Source organism: Pinus tabuliformis, chromosome 4_1 (genome assembly GCF_031772625.1).
Source record: "Pinus tabuliformis cultivar Carrire ecotype Pingquan chromosome 4_1, CPIR1, whole genome shotgun sequence".
Lineage (NCBI taxonomy): Eukaryota > Viridiplantae > Streptophyta > Pinopsida > Pinales > Pinaceae > Pinus > Pinus tabuliformis.
Genome location: NC_142303.1, coordinates 839,157,379 through 839,177,731, shown reverse-complemented (window position 1 = coordinate 839,177,731; position 20,353 = coordinate 839,157,379). Strand labels below are relative to the sequence as shown.

Here is a 20,353-nt window from a genome sequence, read left to right as displayed (position 1 = left end):
AAGAGCTTTGTCCTCCTTGAACTTAAGGAAAGAAGTTAATGACTTAAGATCTAGTGACATCTAGTAAAAGTAGAGGTTTGCTCCCTCACAAGTCACTAGTGGGTTATTTTAGGAGTAGTCTACCTAGGCTGTAGAATGGCCCGTTTTCCGGCACCGGCCGGAAAATCGTCCGACTCCGGCTACCGGTAAACTCTCCATCCTCCACCACCATCTCCTAGCTCCGCCACCCTCTTTCTCCGCCACCCTCCCCTGACAGCCCTCACATTCCCTGACAAAAAAATCTGAATGCCGCCTGACATCCCTGACCGATCAGGGACGAGCTGGAGCTGGAATTCATGCGGGGAGTATTATGGCCGGTTCGAAATGGTCACCCGCGCGTGATTCTGTTATCTCACATTTCTCGGTCCATTCTGGTCGAGTGTTCGAACCTCAAACAAGGAGATTTAGGCTTCGAATTTGTGGTGGTCTGTTCTGAGATTCAGATTTGCTCGGCAGAGGGTTTTGGCTCTTCCACATACCAATTAGCTGTTTTGAGCGTAAGCGAGAATGGCGGGGGCAGGAAAGTACGCATTTTCGGCTCTCTTGGCCGTTGTGATGATAATGGTGGGAGCGGGAGTAGCAGCAGCAGCAGAGGTGACCGCAGCATCTCCCAGTCCAACAATGGAGGCAGGTGCTGCTTCCATGGCCTTCGTTCCCTCTCTATTCTTCGCAATCATGGCCTCATTCATCCCCTTCTTGGTCTCTCGATTTTACTGAGATCTCTTGCGGTTGCTCTTTGGTCCATTTTTTAGGATCAGCGAGGGTCGGCTTTTATTATCAACTTATATATATTTTCTGATATTTATACGGCAGTATAGGTATAGGTTTAGTGGAGGTTATTCTTTTCTGGACGAGTGCCAGAGTATTTTGTATCTGGAGGTTTTCTTACTTCATTGTTTATCCATTTAGGAAATAAAGGGATCTCTTCACAGCCCTTTCTATTGAATATGATTTTGAGTTAATAAATTTTGTTTGATAATCTTGGACTTAGCAGGTTACAATGGCTTCGCAGATTTTGCGTTTCTCTGTTGTTTGAGAATCGTGTACTACCGTAGTACACCATATTTATTCTTTAAGGAGCGTATATTATTATGTCAGTTACGGTGTGTTTGTATACATATGTATATATGTCAGACGATAAAAATATGCAGGATATACATCCCTTTCATCATACACATCTCTTACCCTTTTTTGAATGCTTGCCTTACTTTCTACACTTTTCATGATGAATAAATTTTGATATCAATAAGCCATGGTAAGCTTTCCAGCTCTGTATGACCATGAATTCTTTTCCTAATGCATTATAGTATCTTTCCATCTGTGCATATGATCATCATTTAAAATTTTCGATGTGCAGAGTGCACAGATCATCATTTAAAATTTTCGATGTGCAGAGTCATTCGTCTTAGGATAAAACAGTACAAAGCATTTGATACCCTGGCATGCGAAAATTTTAAAGTGCTACTCATTTCTCGAATCCGAACAAAAGGGCACACAACATTCTATACCGGACATGGTATCTTTCCGGTTCATGATCATTTAAAATCGAGAAGCATAAACGGGTTACATTTTCCCACAAATTGTGACATGATGGTTTTTTAGTCCGTTTCCATAAGATTTCTGATGATGGTGCTGAATTGGTTAACATTTTTGATGGTGTTACAGTCAGTTTTAAAATGAAGTGCCAAATTCTAAAGAGAAATTAGCAGGGAAATTGTGGAATTGTGGCCTCTTAAAGACAAAAATTTCCTAATTCTGATGAGAAATGAAGAGCCAAAATCGAATGAGAATTTAGCAGGGAAATAATTCTGATGAGAAATTAAGAGTTAAATTCTAATGAGAAATTAGGAGGGAAATTGTGAAATTCCAATGCAGAGAGTTTCATTTAAGGATAAAACAGTACAAAACATTTTATACCCTGAAATACAAAAACTTTCATGTGACAGATTACTTTCTTGGCCTATCTTGTAAAAAGGGTACGAAGCATTTTATAGTGGATAAAAAAAATAAAATAAAAAAGTGTTTACCAAGATGGAAGAAAAAAAGGAAAAAAAATATTTATGGAAGGTGGAAGAAAAATATTTATCAAGGTGGAAGAATTGCACTGATGGTTAAAAGTGTTTTAGGCAAAAGATATAAAAGGTTTTTGCATCAACAGTGTTTGAATCATGTTTGTGATGATGGAAGTGGATTCAATCATGTTTTTTTTTTAATGATGGAAGTAGATTCAGCGCTATCAAAACCCTCCAGGGCACCAAAAACTTTTAAGCTGTCAAAACTTTTAAGCTTGACAGCTGTAACCTGGATTTACAAAAATCTTTGCCAGATTTTATTAAAATCTTGCTAGAATTTTCATCATTTTCAGCCCAAAAAATCAGCCTTGTTAGACCACTGGATAACGAGGTCGAGGAGGAATTGCTTTGATGGCCAAAAATGACTGGAAATTGGGCAAAAAAATTTCAAAAAATCTTATACCCAAATGTTTGAATGAATTATTTTTGATGATGGAAATGGATTCAGCACCATCTAAAAATTTTGGCACACCCAAAATCAACTTTTGGCATACCCAAAATCTTGAAGTTTAAGAACTATACCTTGGATGTGCCAATTTCTCTTTCATCTGTGTGCCAAATTCAAAAAATTCTTTTGAAGTTTAACAACTATAACTTCAATGTGCCAAATTCTTTTTCATATGCTAAATTCGTTTACTTACATATCCCGTCACGCATTTTATACCGGATAAAAAATGGTATACAAGTACATTTGTCCACAACTATAACTTTTAATTGTTTTTAATGGATGGATAAATTTCAAATTTTCTCTCCATCAAAACGGATGCATGGATGACTTTAATGAAGGGAACTTACATTTGTGGACTGTTGCCAATGTTGTGTTGCATATTCTTTTAAGTTGTGGACTGTTGCCAATGATGTTTTGCATCTTCTTTAAGTTGTGGACTGCATCTTCTTTAAGTTGTGGATTATGCATGGATGACTTGAATGAAGGGAACTTACATTTGTGGACTGTTGCCAATGTTGTGTTGCATATTCTTTAAGTTGTGGACCGTTGCCAATGATGTTTTGCATCTTCTTTAAGTTGTGGACTGCATCTTCTTTAAGTTGTGGATTGTTGGCTTTAAGTTAGGGTGTACTTGGAGAGCTAATGTTATGAAATTAATTTTAATTAACGGAATTTATAATTGTGAATAGTGGTGAATGATATTCTTTATGAGGTGAATGATATTCTTTGTCTGTTTTATATTGAAAATTTGGAGAGGTAATGTTATGGATGTTTTAATCTTGTGAAATTAAGGTGAATGAAGGGAAATTGCAATTATATTGGTGAATGGTGTTTATTTAGTATGTTGATGATTTAGAAAGGTAATGTAATGGTGAATTGAGTTAATAAAATGACATTAATCATTTAAAATGATTGATGTGCATAGTGTATTTTTGAAGATGTTTTAAGTATTTTGTATCTAGACTCTATAAATTTAGGGAAACATCCAAGGGAAAACATGGACAATGGAAACATCTAATCAATATGTAAGGAAAACATGGACAATGTTGAAAGATAAAATGAATTTATTTTTTACAAATAAAAACAAGTTGTCATGTTGCATGAAACTTGTGGCCCATGGGAGCTTATCACAAAGAAGAATAAAGTTTGAGATAATGGTTGTGGAAGTTTATCAAAATCAAGGGCCTATCAAAAAGAAGAATAAAGTTCCAAATAATGCTTGTGGAAGTTTTTCAAAATCAAGGGCCAAGCAAATATGCTTTCTTTAACTCTATGTAAGTGTTCCACAATTTAGAATCAATACAACTATGTAAATTGCTTAGAAGCCAACCCCTCTACCTTATTCAATGACATCTTTTAGACTTGGTATTGAAAAGGTTCAACTGGCCGATACCTTTGGAACCTCTTGGGGTAATTCCATTTTTCATGAGCATTGAACAATTGGGTTGTACAAGCTTACTTTTAAGTAAAAAATCTTCATAAGTATTAAACCATTTGTAACAACCTTTTTTGGTTGTCCCCTCGTGTAAATATTTTCATGTGTGATTGAAATTAATTGTGATAAATGTAAAAGTGACTAGATTGAGAAGAGGACATAGATTCAAAGCTTGAGAGAAGTTGCTTAGGAATTGCATGAGGAAATAACCAAGCTAAGAAGTTTTTGTTTAATGGCCACCCCTATTCATGTTGAATTAAAAACAAGTTGGTATAGACATTTAAATGGAGCAAAAAAACAAACTAGCTTGCTCTCCATTGCACCGAGCTAATAAGAGCGAGCCATAAACATTGGTAGGAGGAACAAGTGGGCCTCGCCCGAAGTTTCTATCCTGGTGATTTGTTGTAACACTTCTTTTTATTGTACCAGCAACTATTGAGCGAGCTGATGAGGCAACAATGAATGTGATAACCCACAACAAATTAGAGGACGTTGTGTTGCAATTGGATCATCCAGAAGGGCTTTAGGCTAAAGGTTCGAAGAACAAACAATTAAAAGAAGGCCAAACTTTGAGACCCAGGTGTCATTATGCACGATCATGGGGACAGTTCCAAGGCATCAAGTATAAAGGAGCCAAGAAATGTGAGCAGCATTATTGGAAGGTAGAAGAGGTCGAGTATTTAAGAAGGGCATTAACGTACGAAAAGAATGCTAATAATTGGGGGCAGTGCCGCTAAGGGCAGTCTAGAAGTATACAAGGGTTGTGAAGGTCCTGTGTTAGAAAAGAATAACAAGGCTCGAAACACTTTTGGCTCCTCCCACTTTAATTCAAAGCCTCCCACTGTTATATATAAAGGGATTTATATCCCGAGGGTTGAAGGAAGCACATTTTTAGTCATAACTGGGACTGTGGGTAGCAGGCTCAAAATTGGGCTTACATCACCATACTTCTACTGGTAAGTCCCCATTTGAAACTTGTTTTGGATATTTGTTGCCTTCACCTTTGGATATTGCATATGGACAGCAAGGAGGGGCACGGGATGATCTTACAGTGGACTCCTTAAGGGCTGAAAAATTTGTAGAGAAGATCAAGCATATCCATATATAAGTATAAGAGACACTATAGAAGTCACAAGAAAAATATAAGGCCAGACATGATCAACACAAAATAGACAAATCATTCAAGGTGGGAGACAGAGTATGATTATAGTTGCACAATGAGAAGCTACAAGGTCCTGGTATGAAAATCAAGGCTTTGTGGTATGGTCCCTTCGAGATACTAGAAAAGGTGGGTGATAATTCCTATCGACATAGTCTACCACCATACATGAGCATTTACTCAGTTATGAATGTAGAGGATCTAAATCTCTATGAGCCTTCCATGCTAGATCAGGAAGAGGAATAGGGCCTACCTTTTATGAAGGATTTGGCACCATATTCTCACATAGAGTTGATAGAATATACAATTTTGTAGAAGAGGTCCAAAACTACAAGACAACGACAACATGGCCTTTGGTATATTGGGTTGAAAGTGAAATTTCCAAGCAAAGCTAAATGGTGCACCCGAGAGAAGGTGGAGGAAAAATTTCCTAGGGACCAAAAGCCTCCCAAAATGGGGAGGTGTGATTTGGATTGGATCATTACATTGTTTCATCCATCTCAATGTCTTTCATAGTGGAAAAAATGGAGGAATTAGCTCACAGGACCATCTTTACCATTGGGACCCAATTTAACAAATTAGGGTCTGAAACCTTCCAAGAGTATTTTGAGGCATCAAACGATGATTTTTGGGGGTAAAAATTTGTCGTTTTGGCACCATACATTTTTATCATATTCTACACACAGAGACCTTTCCAACAATGCAAGAATCACGTCAATCAAAGTCCTTAGGTAAAATTTATGCCACTCAAAATTTGACCTTTCTATTTTCACCACCATAATTCGAGAGGATGCCACATGATTATGATGAAGAAGACTCTAGAATAGTCCATATTATAACTTTGGTTAAGAGTTGGGGTATTCAAACCCAACCACTAGTAGGCTATCGAGCTATGTTATAATCGGGCCATTAGGAGGAAAAGGGGTTCCATTCTTTTGAGTGCATTTGTTCCATAGATGAGAAAAAATAGCCAAGAGGGATACCAGATAGAGCACATAGAGAGAAGTTGTGCACTGTAGTAGCCACATGCCATAGGTTGTACTTCTTTGTACTTACAACCATTTTATATTCAGAGAAAGAGAGTTGAATGACCTCAACTTCCAACATGGGTTTCTCCTTAAAAGGTTTCCCAGGTCATATCTTGTGCCAATCATGGTTTATGAGTTTTTATTTCACTTTTCTATATTTTATGCATAATTTTAATTTTCATATATATGCAATTAACAATAATCTACATATCCAAAACGTTAAAGAGAAATACAACCCTAATAATGTATATTTTGGATTTTTAAATACAGTTTTATCATATATATTATGACGAACTATCCAGTGGAATATCCACAACAGTTTATGGATCATGCATGGATCAAAAGTTATGCCCATTTAAAGTTTGATCATTTAATATTTTCCATGTAAACAAGATCCTTCCATGTGGCACCCACATGGTGTCTGCGTGGCTCTACCACTTCAGCAAGCAATTCCATGGTATCCTTCACACCAACATGGTTGTGGCTATGTCCTCTTAACCCTTTCCACATAGACAATCTTGTGGACCCCACCAAGTCTAGCCCTTGGATGTTATTTCTTTGTTTTACACTATCCAATTTATACAAAAATCTGGCATTCCCAATATTTCTCACAGGACATGATCTGAATTCCCAGATGTGTTTAGACCACTTACAAACCTCCAGGAGAGCAAGCTAGTTTGTTTTTTTGCTCCATTTAAATGTCTATACCAACTTGTTTTTAATTCAACATGAATAGGGGTGGCCATTAAACAAAAACTTCTTAGCTTGGTTATTTCCTCATGCAATTCCTAAGCAACTTCTCTCAAGCTTTGAATCTATGTCCTCTTCTCAATCTAGTCACTTTTACATTTATCACAATTAATTTCAATCACACATGAAAATATTTACACGAGGGGACAACCAAAAAAGGTTGTTACAAATGGTTTAATACTTATGAAGATTTTTTACTTAAAAGTAAGCTTGTACAGCCCAATTGTTCAATGCTCATGAAAAATGGAATTACCCCAAGAGGTTCCAAAGGTATCGGCCAGTTGAACCTTTTCAATACCAAGTCTAAAAGATGTCATTGAATAAGGTATAGGGGTTGGCTTCTAAGCAATTTACATAGTTGTATTGATTCTAAATTGTGGAACACTTACATAGAGTTAATGAAAGCATATTTGCTTGGCCCTTGATTTTGAAAAACTTCCACAAGCATTATTTGGAACTTTATTCTTCTTTTTGTTAGGCCCTTGATTTTGATAAACTTCCACAACCATTATCTCAAACTTTATTCTTCTTTGTGATAAGCTCCCATGGGCCACAAGTTTCATGCAACATGACAACTTGTTTTTATTTGTAAAAAATAAATTCATTTTATCTTTCAACATTGTCCATGTTTTCCTTACATATTGATTAGATGTTTCCATTGTCCATGTTTTCCCTTGGATGTTTCCCTAAATTTATAGAGTCTAGATACAAAATACTTAAAACATCTTCAAAAATACACTATGCACATCAATCATTTTAAATGATTAATGTCATTTGATTAACTCAATTCACCATTACATTAACTTTCTAAATCATCAACATACTAAAAAAACACCATTCACCAATATAATTGCAATTTCCCTTCATTCACCTTAATTTCACAAGATTAAAACATCCATAACATTACCTCTCCAAATTTTCAATATAAAACAGACAAAGAATATCATTCACCTCATAAAGAATATCATTCACCACTATTCACAATTATAAATTCTGTTAATTAAAATTAATTTCATAACATTAGCTCTCCAAGTACACCCTAACTTAAAGCCAACAATCCACAACTTAAAGAAGATGCAGTCCACAACTTAAAGAAGATGCAAAACATCATTGGCAACGGTCCACAACTTAAAGAATATGCAACACAACATTGGCAACAGTCCACAAATGTAAGTTCCCTTCATTCAAGTCATCCATGCATAATCCACAACTTAAAGAAGATGCAGTCCACAACTTAAAGAAGATGCAAAACATCATTGGCAACAGTCCACAACTTAAAAGAATATGCAACACAACATTGGCAACAGTCCACAAATGTAAGTTCCCTTCATTAAAGTCATCCATGCATCCGTTTTGATGGAGAGAAAATTTGAAATTTATCCATCCATTAAAAACAATTAAAAGTTATAGTTGTGGACAAATGTACTTGTATACCATTTTTTATCCGGTATAAAATGCGTGACGGGATATGTAGTAGTAAACGAATTTAGCATATGAAAAAGAATTTGGCACATTGAAGTTATAGTTGTTAAACTTCAAAAGAATTTTTTGAATTTGGCACATAGATGAAAGAGAAATTGGCACATCCAAGGTATAGTTCTTAAACTTCAAGATTTTGGGTATGCCAAAAGTTGATTTTGGGTGTGCCAAAATTTTTAGATGGTGCTGAATCCATTTCCATCATCAAAAATATTCATTCAAACATTTGGGTATAAGATTTTTTGAAATTTTTTTGCCCAATTTCCAGTCATTTTTTGCCATCAAAGCAATTCCTCCTCGACCTCGTTATCCAGTGGTCTAACAAGGCTGCTTTTTTGGGCTGAAAATGATGCAAATTCTAGCAAGATTTTAATAAAATCTGGCAAAGATTTTTGTAAATCCAGGTTACAGCTGTCAAGCTTAAAAGTTTTGACAGCTTAAAAGTTTTTGGTGCCCTGGAGGGTTTTGATAGCGCTGAATCTACTTCCATCATTAAAAAAAAACATGATTGAATCCACTTCCATCATCACAAACATGATTCAAACACTGTTGATGCAAAAACCTTTTATATCTTTTGCCTAAAACACTTTTAACCATCAGTGCAATTCTTCCACCTTGATAAATATTTTTCTTCCACCTTCCATAAATATTTTTTTTCCTTTTTTTCTTCCATCTTGGTAAACACTTTTTTATTTTATTTTTTTTATCCACTATAAAATGCTTTGTACCCTTTTTACAAGATAGGCCAAGAAAGTAATCTGTCACATGAAAGTTTTTGTATTTCAGGGTATAAAATGTTTTGTACTGTTTTATCCTTAAATGAAACTCTCCGCATTGGAATTTCACAATTTCCCTCCTAATTTCTCATTAGAATTTAACTCTTAATTTCTCATCAGAATTATTTCCCTGCTAAATTCTCATTCGATTTTGGCTCTTCATTTCTCATCAGAATTAGGAAATTTTTGTCTTTAAGAGGCCACAATTCCACAATTTCCCTGCTAATTTCTCTTTAGAATTTGGCACTTCATTTTAAAACTGACTGTAACACCATCAAAAATGTTAACCAATTCAGCACCATCATCAGAAATCTTATGGAAACGGACTAAAAAACCATCATGTCACAATTTGTGGGAAAATGTAACCCGTTTATGCTTCTCGATTTTAAATGATCATGAACCGGAAAGATACCATGTCCGGTATAGAATGCTGTGTGCCCTTTTGTTCGGATTCGAGAAATGAGTAGCACTTTAAAATTTTCGCATGCCAGGGTATCAAATGCTTTGTACTGTTTTATCCTAATACGAATGACTCTGCACATCGAAAATTTTAAATGATGATCTGTGCACTCTGCACATCGAAAATTTTAAATGATGATCATATGCACAGATGGAAAGATACTATAATGCATTAGGAAAAGAATTCATGGTCATACAGAGCTGGAAAGCTTACCATGGCTTATTGATATCAAAATTTATTCATCATGAAAAGTGTAGAAAGTAAGGCAAGCATTCAAAAAAGGGTAAGAGATGTGTATGATGAAAGGGATGTATATCCTGCATATTTTTATCGTCTGACATATATACATATGTATACAAACACACCGTAACTGACATAATAATATACGCTCCTTAAAGAATAAATATGGTGTACTACGGTAGTACACGATTCTCAAAACAACAGAAAACGCAAAATCTGCGAAGCCATTGTAACCTGCTAAGTCCAAGATTATCAAACAAAATTTATTAACTCAAAATCATATTCAATAGAAAGGGCTGTGAAGAGATCCCTTTATTTCCTAAATGGATAAACAATGAAGTAAGAAAACCTCCAGATACAAAATACTCTGGCACTCGTCCGGAAAAGAATAACCTCCACTAAACATATACCTATACTGCCGTATAAATATCAGAAAATATATATAAGCTGATAATAAAAGCCGACCCTCACTGATCCTAAAAAATGGACCAAAGAGCAACCGCAAGAGATCTCAGTAAAATCGAGAGACCAAGAAGGGGATGAATGAGGCCATGATTGCGAAGAATAGAGAGGGAACGAAGGCCATGGAAGCAGCACCTGCCTCCATTGTTGGACTGGGAGATGCTGCGGTCACCTCTGCTGCTGCTGCTACTCCTGCTCCCACCATTATCATCACAACGGCCAAGAGAGCCGAAAATGCGTACTTGCCTGCCCCCGCCATTCTCGCTTACGCTCAAAACAACTAATTGGTATGTGGAAGAGCCAAAACCCTCTGCCGAGCAAATCTGAATCTCAGAACAGACCACCACAAATTCGAAGCCTAAATCTCCTTGTTTGAGGTTCGAACACTCGACCAGAATGGACCGAGAAATGTGAGATAACAGAATCACACGCGGGTGACCATTTCGAACCGGCCATAATACTCCCCGCATGAATTCTAGCTCGTCGCTGATCGGTCAGGGATGTCAGGCGGCATTCAGATTTTTTTGTCAGGGAATGTCAGGGCTGTCAGGGCAGGGTGGCGGAGAAAGAGGGTGGCGGAGCTAGGAGATGGTGGTGGAGGATGGAGAGTTTACCGGTAGCCGGAGCCGGACGATGTTCCGGCCGATGCCGGAAAACGAGCCATTCTACAGCCTAGGTAGACTACTCCGTTATTTTAGGTTGTGAGCTTTTCCTAGAATACAATGATGCATTTTCATGATATAGGGACATCTCATCGAAGTCCTTTGTAGAATGGAAAACCTAAGTTGTGAAATTTTTTTCCCACACAAGGAAAATAAAAACTATGTAACTATTATCATATTTGAATAATTGTTTGCATTTTGTTGGATAGTAAGTAGAGGAAACATATGTTTTTAATTAGAGCATCCATTATTTTTGGTTGAAGTTAGGAACTTCTTCCCCCAACCCATTATTTGAATCTATTTGTATTTACCAAGACTAGATTTGAGTTTTTAGAACTTGATCTATAAATTGTCATGGATAATATGTTCAATTTTACAGTGTAAACCTATATGGAACTGAATGTATGTACCCATTCAGCAAATGTATCTGTGTCTATTTGCTCATATCCTAAGGAACCTGGTTGTCATTTTGAATAGGTAAAGAACCTAGAAACAACCCAACAGCTCAAAAACAGAGTTTTTCCTAGCTGATCATTGCCTATATGAATAAAAGTATTTGTATTTCATACCCTGCATCTGAATATATCCTGAGTTTGAGACCTTTTCTGTGTACATAGTCAGCAAGGGTTTTGATACCAGATGGGAATGTTGTAGAATTTGGAACTAATCGTCCCTGCACGTAAATCATAAACCCAGACCAACAATACAAAATAAGTTACCTTACAAAGATCAACACATATATAGATTCATAACTAAAAGTAAAAAACCGTTTTATCTATCAGGTTGAGCACGTACTTCTTTATCTCGCTTGTACTCCACCCAACAATCATATAGTTAACCCAAAATCCAGAGTTGAGATCACCAAGAATACCCACATTAGCACACATATAAGCTATGACATAGTTATGACTTTCAAGATCCCATATAATTGTTTCAGGCTGAGAATACTTACCTATTTTCACATGTAAGCTATAACATGGTTACGACTTTCAAGATCCATATAATTGTTTCAGTGCAGAGAATACTTACCTATATTTACATACTCATATCCAAGTTTGTTGAACCCAGTTGAGACTAAAGCATCAGCTGCAACAAGAACAAAAGCAACCCACAAAACAAATCTTAGTTGAACTGAGAATGATTACTTCTAAGACAAATATATTAGCTCCAAACCAAAGCCACAAAAGCAAACCCCAAAACAAATCTTAGTTGAACTGAGAATGATTACTTCTATGAAAAATATATGGATAGCCCCAAACCAAAGCCTAGAGTCAAAACTCAAAAGCTTTTTTCTAATGTAATTAGCTGAAAATAACCTTAGTTCAAGGGAAAGTAATTGATTTCAATGCTAAATATATGGATAGCCCCAAACCAAAGACTAGAGTCGAAACTAACTAGCTTCTTTCTCATAGCTGAAATTAACAGCTCATACTAGTTTCCTTGATTACTTCCTCATTGATATTGCGTCACAAGCAAAATGGTTCCTGCTATTCCACCTGCAATCGAAAAAAAAAATCAGCAAGCATTTATCCATGAATCTATATCTAATATAACAAGAAGCTATTGTAATTCAAGAATAAGAAAAAAGCAGACTTACCCCATAGGAGGCGTCCTAGATAGTCCATTATCAAGCAATTTTCTTGATATCTTATTGAAAATGTGCTTCTGGCCATTGCTAACATGAGCCAAAGAGAAATCCAAGGCCAAAGTCAATGCCAAGAAAAACACCAACACTCCAGAGGTAGGTGCCATGGTTTCTATGTTTCTTAGAGGCCAGTGTTGCCCTGTAGGAGATCAGCTTAAATAGAACACTACAAGTAGGAATAATTGAGTTCTTTATTGATCATTCAGTGTCTGCCTAGAGTGATTGGCAAATTTTAGGTACCTTCCAACACCTGACTCCACTGCCCCCGCCGAACATTAGTGGCTCCAAAAAATTCCCCAGATTTAAAAAATGAATAGAAAATCACCTATTGGTCGGTGCCAACTTTTGGGTGTAGTCCCAATTTATGAAAGTTATATAAGAGAGGCCATTGGCCAACAACACATGCAGTTTTTTGTTGGGAAAGTGTGCCTTCTCACAAGAGAGTCCTTTCAAGGAAAGGTTGTCTCTCAATAAAAATATAAAAAAATCTAAACTATTAGAAGAGTTAACGTGGTTTGATTTGAATTTTTATCAAAAGGTCTGTGCCAAAATGTATTTTATTAAAATCTGAAGTCATTGTGATTTCATTCATATAAGATTGAGAGAGAATGGAATCATAAATAATTTCACATGAAGTCTACTTCTGCATGCAATGTGGCTTTTAAAACCTAAATTTGAGTCAGCCACATCCTGTGTAACAAAGTCATTTAAGTCTTTTAGGGAGGATCTCGCATTCTTAGCCTGCACCTCCCAAGAAAAAGTCATTTTTTCCATTATATCTGACAAAGACTATATTACAAATACAGGTAATTTAGGTTTTGTTATTGGTACTTATGGCTTCAATGAGCAATAATTAGAAAAACAACAACAACAAAAATAAAAATGTAGTTATATTTATCAAGTTTTTTTCTATTATAATAAATATAAATTAATAATTTTTTAGTTTATATTTTTTTATTATTATATATTATATAAAAGGTATTTTTTAATATAGGCAAGTAAAGATATTGTAATGTTTAACATTTTGATTTGGTCAAAATAAAATAAAAATAATAATTATAATTATAATTATCAATAAAACATTTCGAATTGGTCAAATTATATAAAACTAAAACTAAAGAAAAAAAAATATTCATTATCATAATTAATAATTAAACTAATCTAAATTCATCTTAATTTCAGATCTACCAAGTGATGAATCTTAAAATCAAGTTAAATAAAAAAATTATTGAAACTATAAATATTATTTGTTATAAATAAAAATATATAATTTAAATATTACAAAGAGTGTATCTCAGTGTTTTTTTTATGATTAAGTTAGAAAATATTTAATGCATGGTCATAATAGGAATCATTTATGGGAGGATTAGTTAGTTGATTAGCATGCACTTTTAAGGATAAAAGTTGCCTAACTTATAAGGAGGCTACATTACATTTTAAGGTGTTAATGTGGATAAGTTAATTTTGCACTTTAGAAATTTTCTTCTTGTTGTGGAAAAAAAAAGAAAAAAATTATGGTTATGATTTGGAAATTTTTGTCACAATTTTTAATTATAAATGGTATATAACAGTTTAGTCTTAGTTTAATTTTTGTTGAAGAAGTTAGAAAATATATAATGAATAGCCAAATTTAATAGGATCATTTATGGGAAGGATCTCTTAATATATTAGGATGCACCTCCATGGATGAAAGTTGTTTAACTTGTTTTGCACTGTATCTAAATGAGGCTATGTTACAATTTATCTAGTCCATATTCTAGAGTATTTGCAGAGGATCAAACATACTTATGTTTCATTTTCTTGCTTTCACATCTGCAGGGACTGAAACAAGAATCAAATAGGCTTTCTAAGGAAGGTCTTTACTTGGATTAGGGGATATGGCACATTAAGGAAGTCATAAAGGATGAACATTTCAGATTTTATCATAGACCTTATACAGATGAAAATCATTCTCATTTTTAGTTGAGTTTCTCACAACCATTTATTTTCATATATAGTATTGTCATACATATTATGGTACTCTTTTTGGAGCCTTTAAAATTGTTTCTATTTTGATAGACTCTGGGTAACTTTATCCATCTATTGCTTAGACTATTGCACACCTTCATGGTCAAATGATATACATTTGTTTATTTGCTGGTCAGCTTTGCTCTCTTTAGCCACTGAATAGAACTAGCACATCCTATTAAATATACAATTGGTTGTATATAATCAAAATGAAATTGTGTTTACCATATAAATTAAATTAAGCTCGAAAATAAATAAATAATAATAACTATAACTAATAAATATAATAATGATATAAATATATTTATACATTTAATACTCAATTTACAATTAATATATAACTACATATACTCACTCTAGTTCTGTGTCTATATATTCGCTCCAATTCCTAGCATTCTGAGGCTCGCAGATCGCATAAATTTGGCACATAAATTTTGAAGTGTTATATAATCTGTGGTTGCGGTGGTGTATTCGTAGAGCTTTGCACAATTTCTCGGTGGTTCGTCAAATACTATACGGTCTCAGTGGTTTGTTGAATAATCTTCGGTCTAGGTGGGTTGTTGAATATACTTTGGCTCGTCGAATAGGTGTGAAATATGAACAGACCCAAGCTTCTATAGTAGATTCAACTCCTATACCAGGTTTGAAATTCATAAATTAAACGCGACACCTGTAGATGATTTTGATGGGACAAAATCAAATTTCTTGACGTGGATTGAAGTTGGGATAATACACGGATCCTGAGCAGTGCAATTTTTGCGTAGAATTTAAGGAATTTGTAGTATCTGGAACTTTTGGCTAGGTTGTATTCATAGTTCTCTACAGTGAACCCTATTCTCGGTGGTTCGTCAAATACTATACGATCTCAGTGGTTCGTTGAATAATCTATGGTCTAGAAACTCGTGGGTTTTTACCTTTGGATCTGCGGTCAATCCAATCAAGGGCAATTGCTAATATCAGGTGCACACATTCCTTATCTTTTTCTAATACATATTTGCTCATATATTTTAAAGTATGAATATTTCACCACAACTACCAAAGATTACCAAAGGCAGACCTAGCACAGTTACTCTACAAGGCCTTTGTGATTATATAGAGTCTTTAGAGAAACATAGAGAAGAAAGAGAAGTCAAGCTACAAAAAGAGTTAGAAGCCATGCTGGAAAATAAATTTTCATCTCTTGAAGACACGATCCAAAAACAAATAGAAAATAAAACAGAACTATTGGAGAATAAAATGGTGGCAATGGAGACTAGGTTGCAGGTCATAGAAAAACGAAACCAAGATACTAACCAAACATCCCAGCAAGGAGATGATGATATTAAAGAACTAGAAGAAAAAGTTAATAATCACCTCACCCTAAGTAATGTGGTAGACAAATTAGATATCAAACCAATTAAAGATGAAATGAAAAAATTAATATAATTAGACCATAAGCGTAACAAAAGGGCCTTGAACCTTATAATCTTCGGTTTAAAAGGGAAGGTAGATGAGGAAACTTTAGCCATAGCCCAGAGAGAATTACATAATAGATTACAAATTGAAACAATGTGTCTCACATAAGCAACAAGGTTGGGGAAATTAACTGAGAATAAAGGAAGAATGATCTGAATAAAGGTGAGCTCTACTGATCATAAGTATGACATACTTAGTAAAACCTCAAGTCTAAAAGGAACGGGAATATTCATAAATGAAGATCTCATTCTAGAAGATCAAGCAGAATTAAGAAAGGAGGTTCAAAAGGTAAAATAAGCTATGGAGGAAGGAAAATGGGCAATAATCAGAAATAGAAAAGCCTTTATTCGAGATAGAAACCAAAAAGATAGTAATAAATAACAATTCAACATGCTCCAGATTCTTTCTTGGAACTGTCGGGGTTTTATATGGAACAAAGGCCCCAAGCTAAGTTGGATCTCAAATGATGTTGATATTATCTTTCTTGTTGAAACTTGTGAGCACGAAGAATCTAAGGTCCCTAACATAGATGGCTTTACCCTATGGTCTACCTGGAACAAGCGATCCTCCCGTAGAGGCATTGGGGCAATAGCTTGTTACATTAAGAAGAACATCTCCCCCCATGCTAGGATTTATAAAAACGACCCTTACAACCAATATAGTTGGATAGAGATAGCTGACATTAATAATAAAAAGACCTTCATAGCAATACGTTATTTCCCCCCCATCAATTCTAACTTCTATAAGAAAAAGAATCTAGATAAAAATAGTCCTTACAATGATTTAAAGAATGATATTTCTAAGGAATGAAGGTAATATCCTTTTAATAGGTGACTTTAATGCTCGAACTTCAAGCAACCAAGCTATTATTCTAAGCAATCATTCCAACCCTAATCCTCTTTGGTTAGACGAAGACCCTACTCTGGCTAGTAGGTACAAAAGGAGCTTTGAAGACCTCGGGGAGAATTTGTTTGGGTTGGAGCTAGCCAAGCTCTACAGTATTCAAGATCTCATAATTTGCAACGATCTAAAGAATTGGCCCAACTCTAGCCAGATGAGCTACATCCATGGGCTTGGTAGCAGTGTGGTAGACTATGTTATTTCCGACCTCCCTCTATACAACGAAATAATAAATTTTGACATCTTAAACGACCACGAGCCTGACTTTGATCATAGGCCTTTACTTATAACTCTCAATTTTTTCATGCATAGAGATCCCATAGAAAATAATCCTTATAGCCAAAAGAACTTAATATTTGATAGAAATAAAAACGATCTCTTTCTAATTCTTATCTAGTATAGGCAACATAGAAGACCTCTATCATAATTTTACTACAACCCTCTCATATTCTATTAACAAGTTCTCAATTGAAGTTTCAAATAATAAAAGAAATAGCAAAACCAACCCATGGTATGACAAAGATTGTAAAAGTGCGAGGAGAGCAATTAAGGAAGTTGTTGATGAATCTCTTAAAATAGGCAAGATAAAAATATACAAAGCCCTGACTAAAAGGAAAAAGAGGCAGTACATTCGTAAAAGACAAGAGAATCTCTTACATCTCTCTAAGGTAGCTCCTAAGAAATTTTGGAGGCAAATTCTGAATAGGAAAACTAAAGATAATATTAAAATTGCTTTACACGATTGGAATTCCTATCTTAAAAAGCTTTATGAATCTCCAAATGTCATGAATAACTTTGAAACCTTGCTCACAATGAAAGAAGTTTTCTCATTAGAAGACATTGATTTTGGGGTTAATTGCCTAGCAAATGGGAAAGCTAAGGACATTGAAGGTTACCAGGCAAAAATCTTAAAAATTGGAGGTCTTGTCCTCATCCCCCATATTCACAAGCTTTTCAATCAAGCAGTCAAACAAGGGTTCCCTAATTCATGGACAGAGAGCCTCATTATCCCTATTTTTAAAAGTGGGGATACAAATATCCCCTATAATTATCGGACAATTATGATCAACCCTCTCTTAGCCAAGTTATATGGTATTATTTTGGAAAAGAAGTTGAGCATATGGCTTGAAAGTGAAGGTAAGCAGGCTAAAGGCCAAGCGGGTTTTAGAAGGCATCACTTAACAACAGACCACCTCGTTACACTTAGGATCATTGTGGAGGAATGTCGTAATGATAAATCCAATATCTTTTGTTGCTTTGTGGACTTTAGAAAGACTTTCGATATGGTTCCTAGAAACAACCTTTGGAATAGATTAGAAGAGCTAAAGGTTCCTTTCAAGTTGACAGCTGCCACTATAAGGTTATATGAGAATGTAATTTCCAAGCTAAAAAGCAATGAGGGGTGGTTGAATGATATTAAATGTAATATCGGAGTTAAACAAGGTTTCCCCCTCTCGCCTACCCTATTTGGCGTTTACATCGACAAGCTTGAAGGGTATTTAGAGAAAGCAGGATGTGCTGGCACGATCTTAGCTGGGATAGTCATCATCCTTCTTCCCTATGTTGACGATATTGTTCTTCTCGCAAGGTGCCCATCTGATCTTGATAAGCAACTTAGGCTTCTTAAGGATTTCTGCTCTACCATGGGTATGAATGTTAACAATGACAAAACAAAAGTTATGATTATCAAATCCAAAATGGACACTTATGCTAATTTTATGTATGAGAATAATAACTTGGAGGAAGTGTATTCTTACAAGTACCTAGGAATTGATATTCATCACAAGCTCAACTAGAACTATAGCATTGAGAAAAGGATTAATGGGGGGTGGAAAGCTTATTTTGGTCTTGAAAATAATTGTAAAACGACAAACCTCGTCATGTGGGGTAAAAAGAAGTTCCTCTTTAAAATTAGTCGCCCGTGTTATCTTATCTTATCTATAAATTTCTTATATTATATATAAATGTATATAATATTGCCCATTTTGTTTTTATAAGATTACAAGTTTAAATAATACAGAAAACAATTTAACCTTTTATATATATATATATATATATATATAATTTTATTATTTTTAATTTTAATTTTTCTATTTCTATTATTTATCTCTTTTTGTATATTTTTATTTTCAATTCAATAATTACCACTTTATAATAAGAGTTTAACTTTTTCTTGATACTAAAATGATATTAAAAAAGGGTAAAATTTATATATATATATATTATATATATATATATATATATATATAATCTAAAATTACATTAGCAATAAATAAATATTTATAGTCAAAACATAAGTAATTTAAAGTCAATGACTATTTTTAATAGAAACTAATAAAATAAAAAAAAAATATATTACATTTATTTATATATTTTAAAAATATAATTTTAATACTTCTCTTATAACCAATTTTTAAAAAATAATTAAAATAAAAATTATAATTTTTTAAATCTAAATTATCATTTTTCTTTTTAATTATACTGTATGTTGTAAAATTGCTTCTGCTTGGTTAAGAGCTCGTCTTCCTTGGACGTAAGGAAACAAGTTAATGGCCCAAGACCCAGAGGCATCTGGCAGGAGTGGAAGCCTGCTCCCTTACGGACCACCAGCGAGTTATTACATGTGGCGTGGTTTTCCTATTTAACAGTGATGAGTCAAATCAGCAATCGCGGATAGTAGTCAGAGATGGTTGTCCTCATTGTTGGTTTGACACCTGAGTTGGTAGGTTTTTCCACTTTGGAAAAAAAAAAAAAAAAAATAAATTATACCATAATTTTAACCTTATTTATATTTTTAACTTTAGCTTTCATAAATGTAAAAAAAAAAGATGAACCCACACAATAAAGGAAACAAATTGTTGACCAAAACCATTCGAAATAAGTTTTTTTTTTTTGACACTAATCAAATTTAACTTTTACAAATAATATATTGATTTTTAATCCCCGGGATGCGGGTGGGCACTGAAGTGATGGAGGTTACGATTTGGCAGACAGGTTCACCGGCGCAACGCAGGTACCCATCTCTAGAATAATTAAGATGATGGGCAGTCACCTTATGCAACATTTAATTCGGTGGGGAGGCCGAGACACTAAGAATCTCAGCATGAAAACTCAGGCCCCTGTTACCCCGTCCTCAATTATGAACTCAGTTGCTTTGATCTGGCTCTGTGATGCTCTGTCGGTCTCCATGTCAAGACAGCTCCTGCCTATAGGTTCTCGCTGCTCGCCGGAAGCCGAAGTGCACAACCTTCGCACCTCGGTGGGAAAGCGCTGCCCGCTGGCCTCCTGCATTAGTTTCATCCCTGGATATCACCACTCGCACAGCCAGTTTTGTGC

General features: G+C 34.8%; 2 protein-coding genes across 2 annotated transcripts; one reads left to right on the top strand and one right to left on the bottom strand.

Moving 5' to 3' along the window:
• The first annotated feature begins 546 nt into the window (after positions 1-546).
• On the top strand, positions 547-1,018 carry LOC149178828 (uncharacterized). Its single transcript, XM_089423726.1, has one exon. It carries the CDS (start codon positions 547-549, stop codon positions 754-756), a length of 210 nt encoding a protein of 69 aa, XP_089279852.1. The 3' UTR covers positions 757-1,018.
• Positions 1,019-10,119: 9,101 nt separating this feature from the next.
• LOC149178827 (uncharacterized) lies at positions 10,120-10,607 on the bottom strand. The gene has a single exon (XM_089423725.1). The coding sequence runs from the start codon at positions 10,605-10,607 to the stop codon at positions 10,398-10,400; it is 210 nt and encodes a 69-aa protein (XP_089279851.1). The 3' UTR covers positions 10,120-10,397.
• Positions 10,608-20,353: the final 9,746 nt, after the last annotated feature.

Excerpts from the sequence above, each read along its gene's own strand:
- LOC149178828 (XM_089423726.1), top strand. The coding sequence starts at position 547 with ATGGCGGGGGCAGGAAAGTACGCATTTTCGGCTCTCTTGGCCGTTGTG.
- LOC149178827 (XM_089423725.1), bottom strand. The coding sequence starts at position 10,607 with ATGGCGGGGGCAGGCAAGTACGCATTTTCGGCTCTCTTGGCCGTTGTG.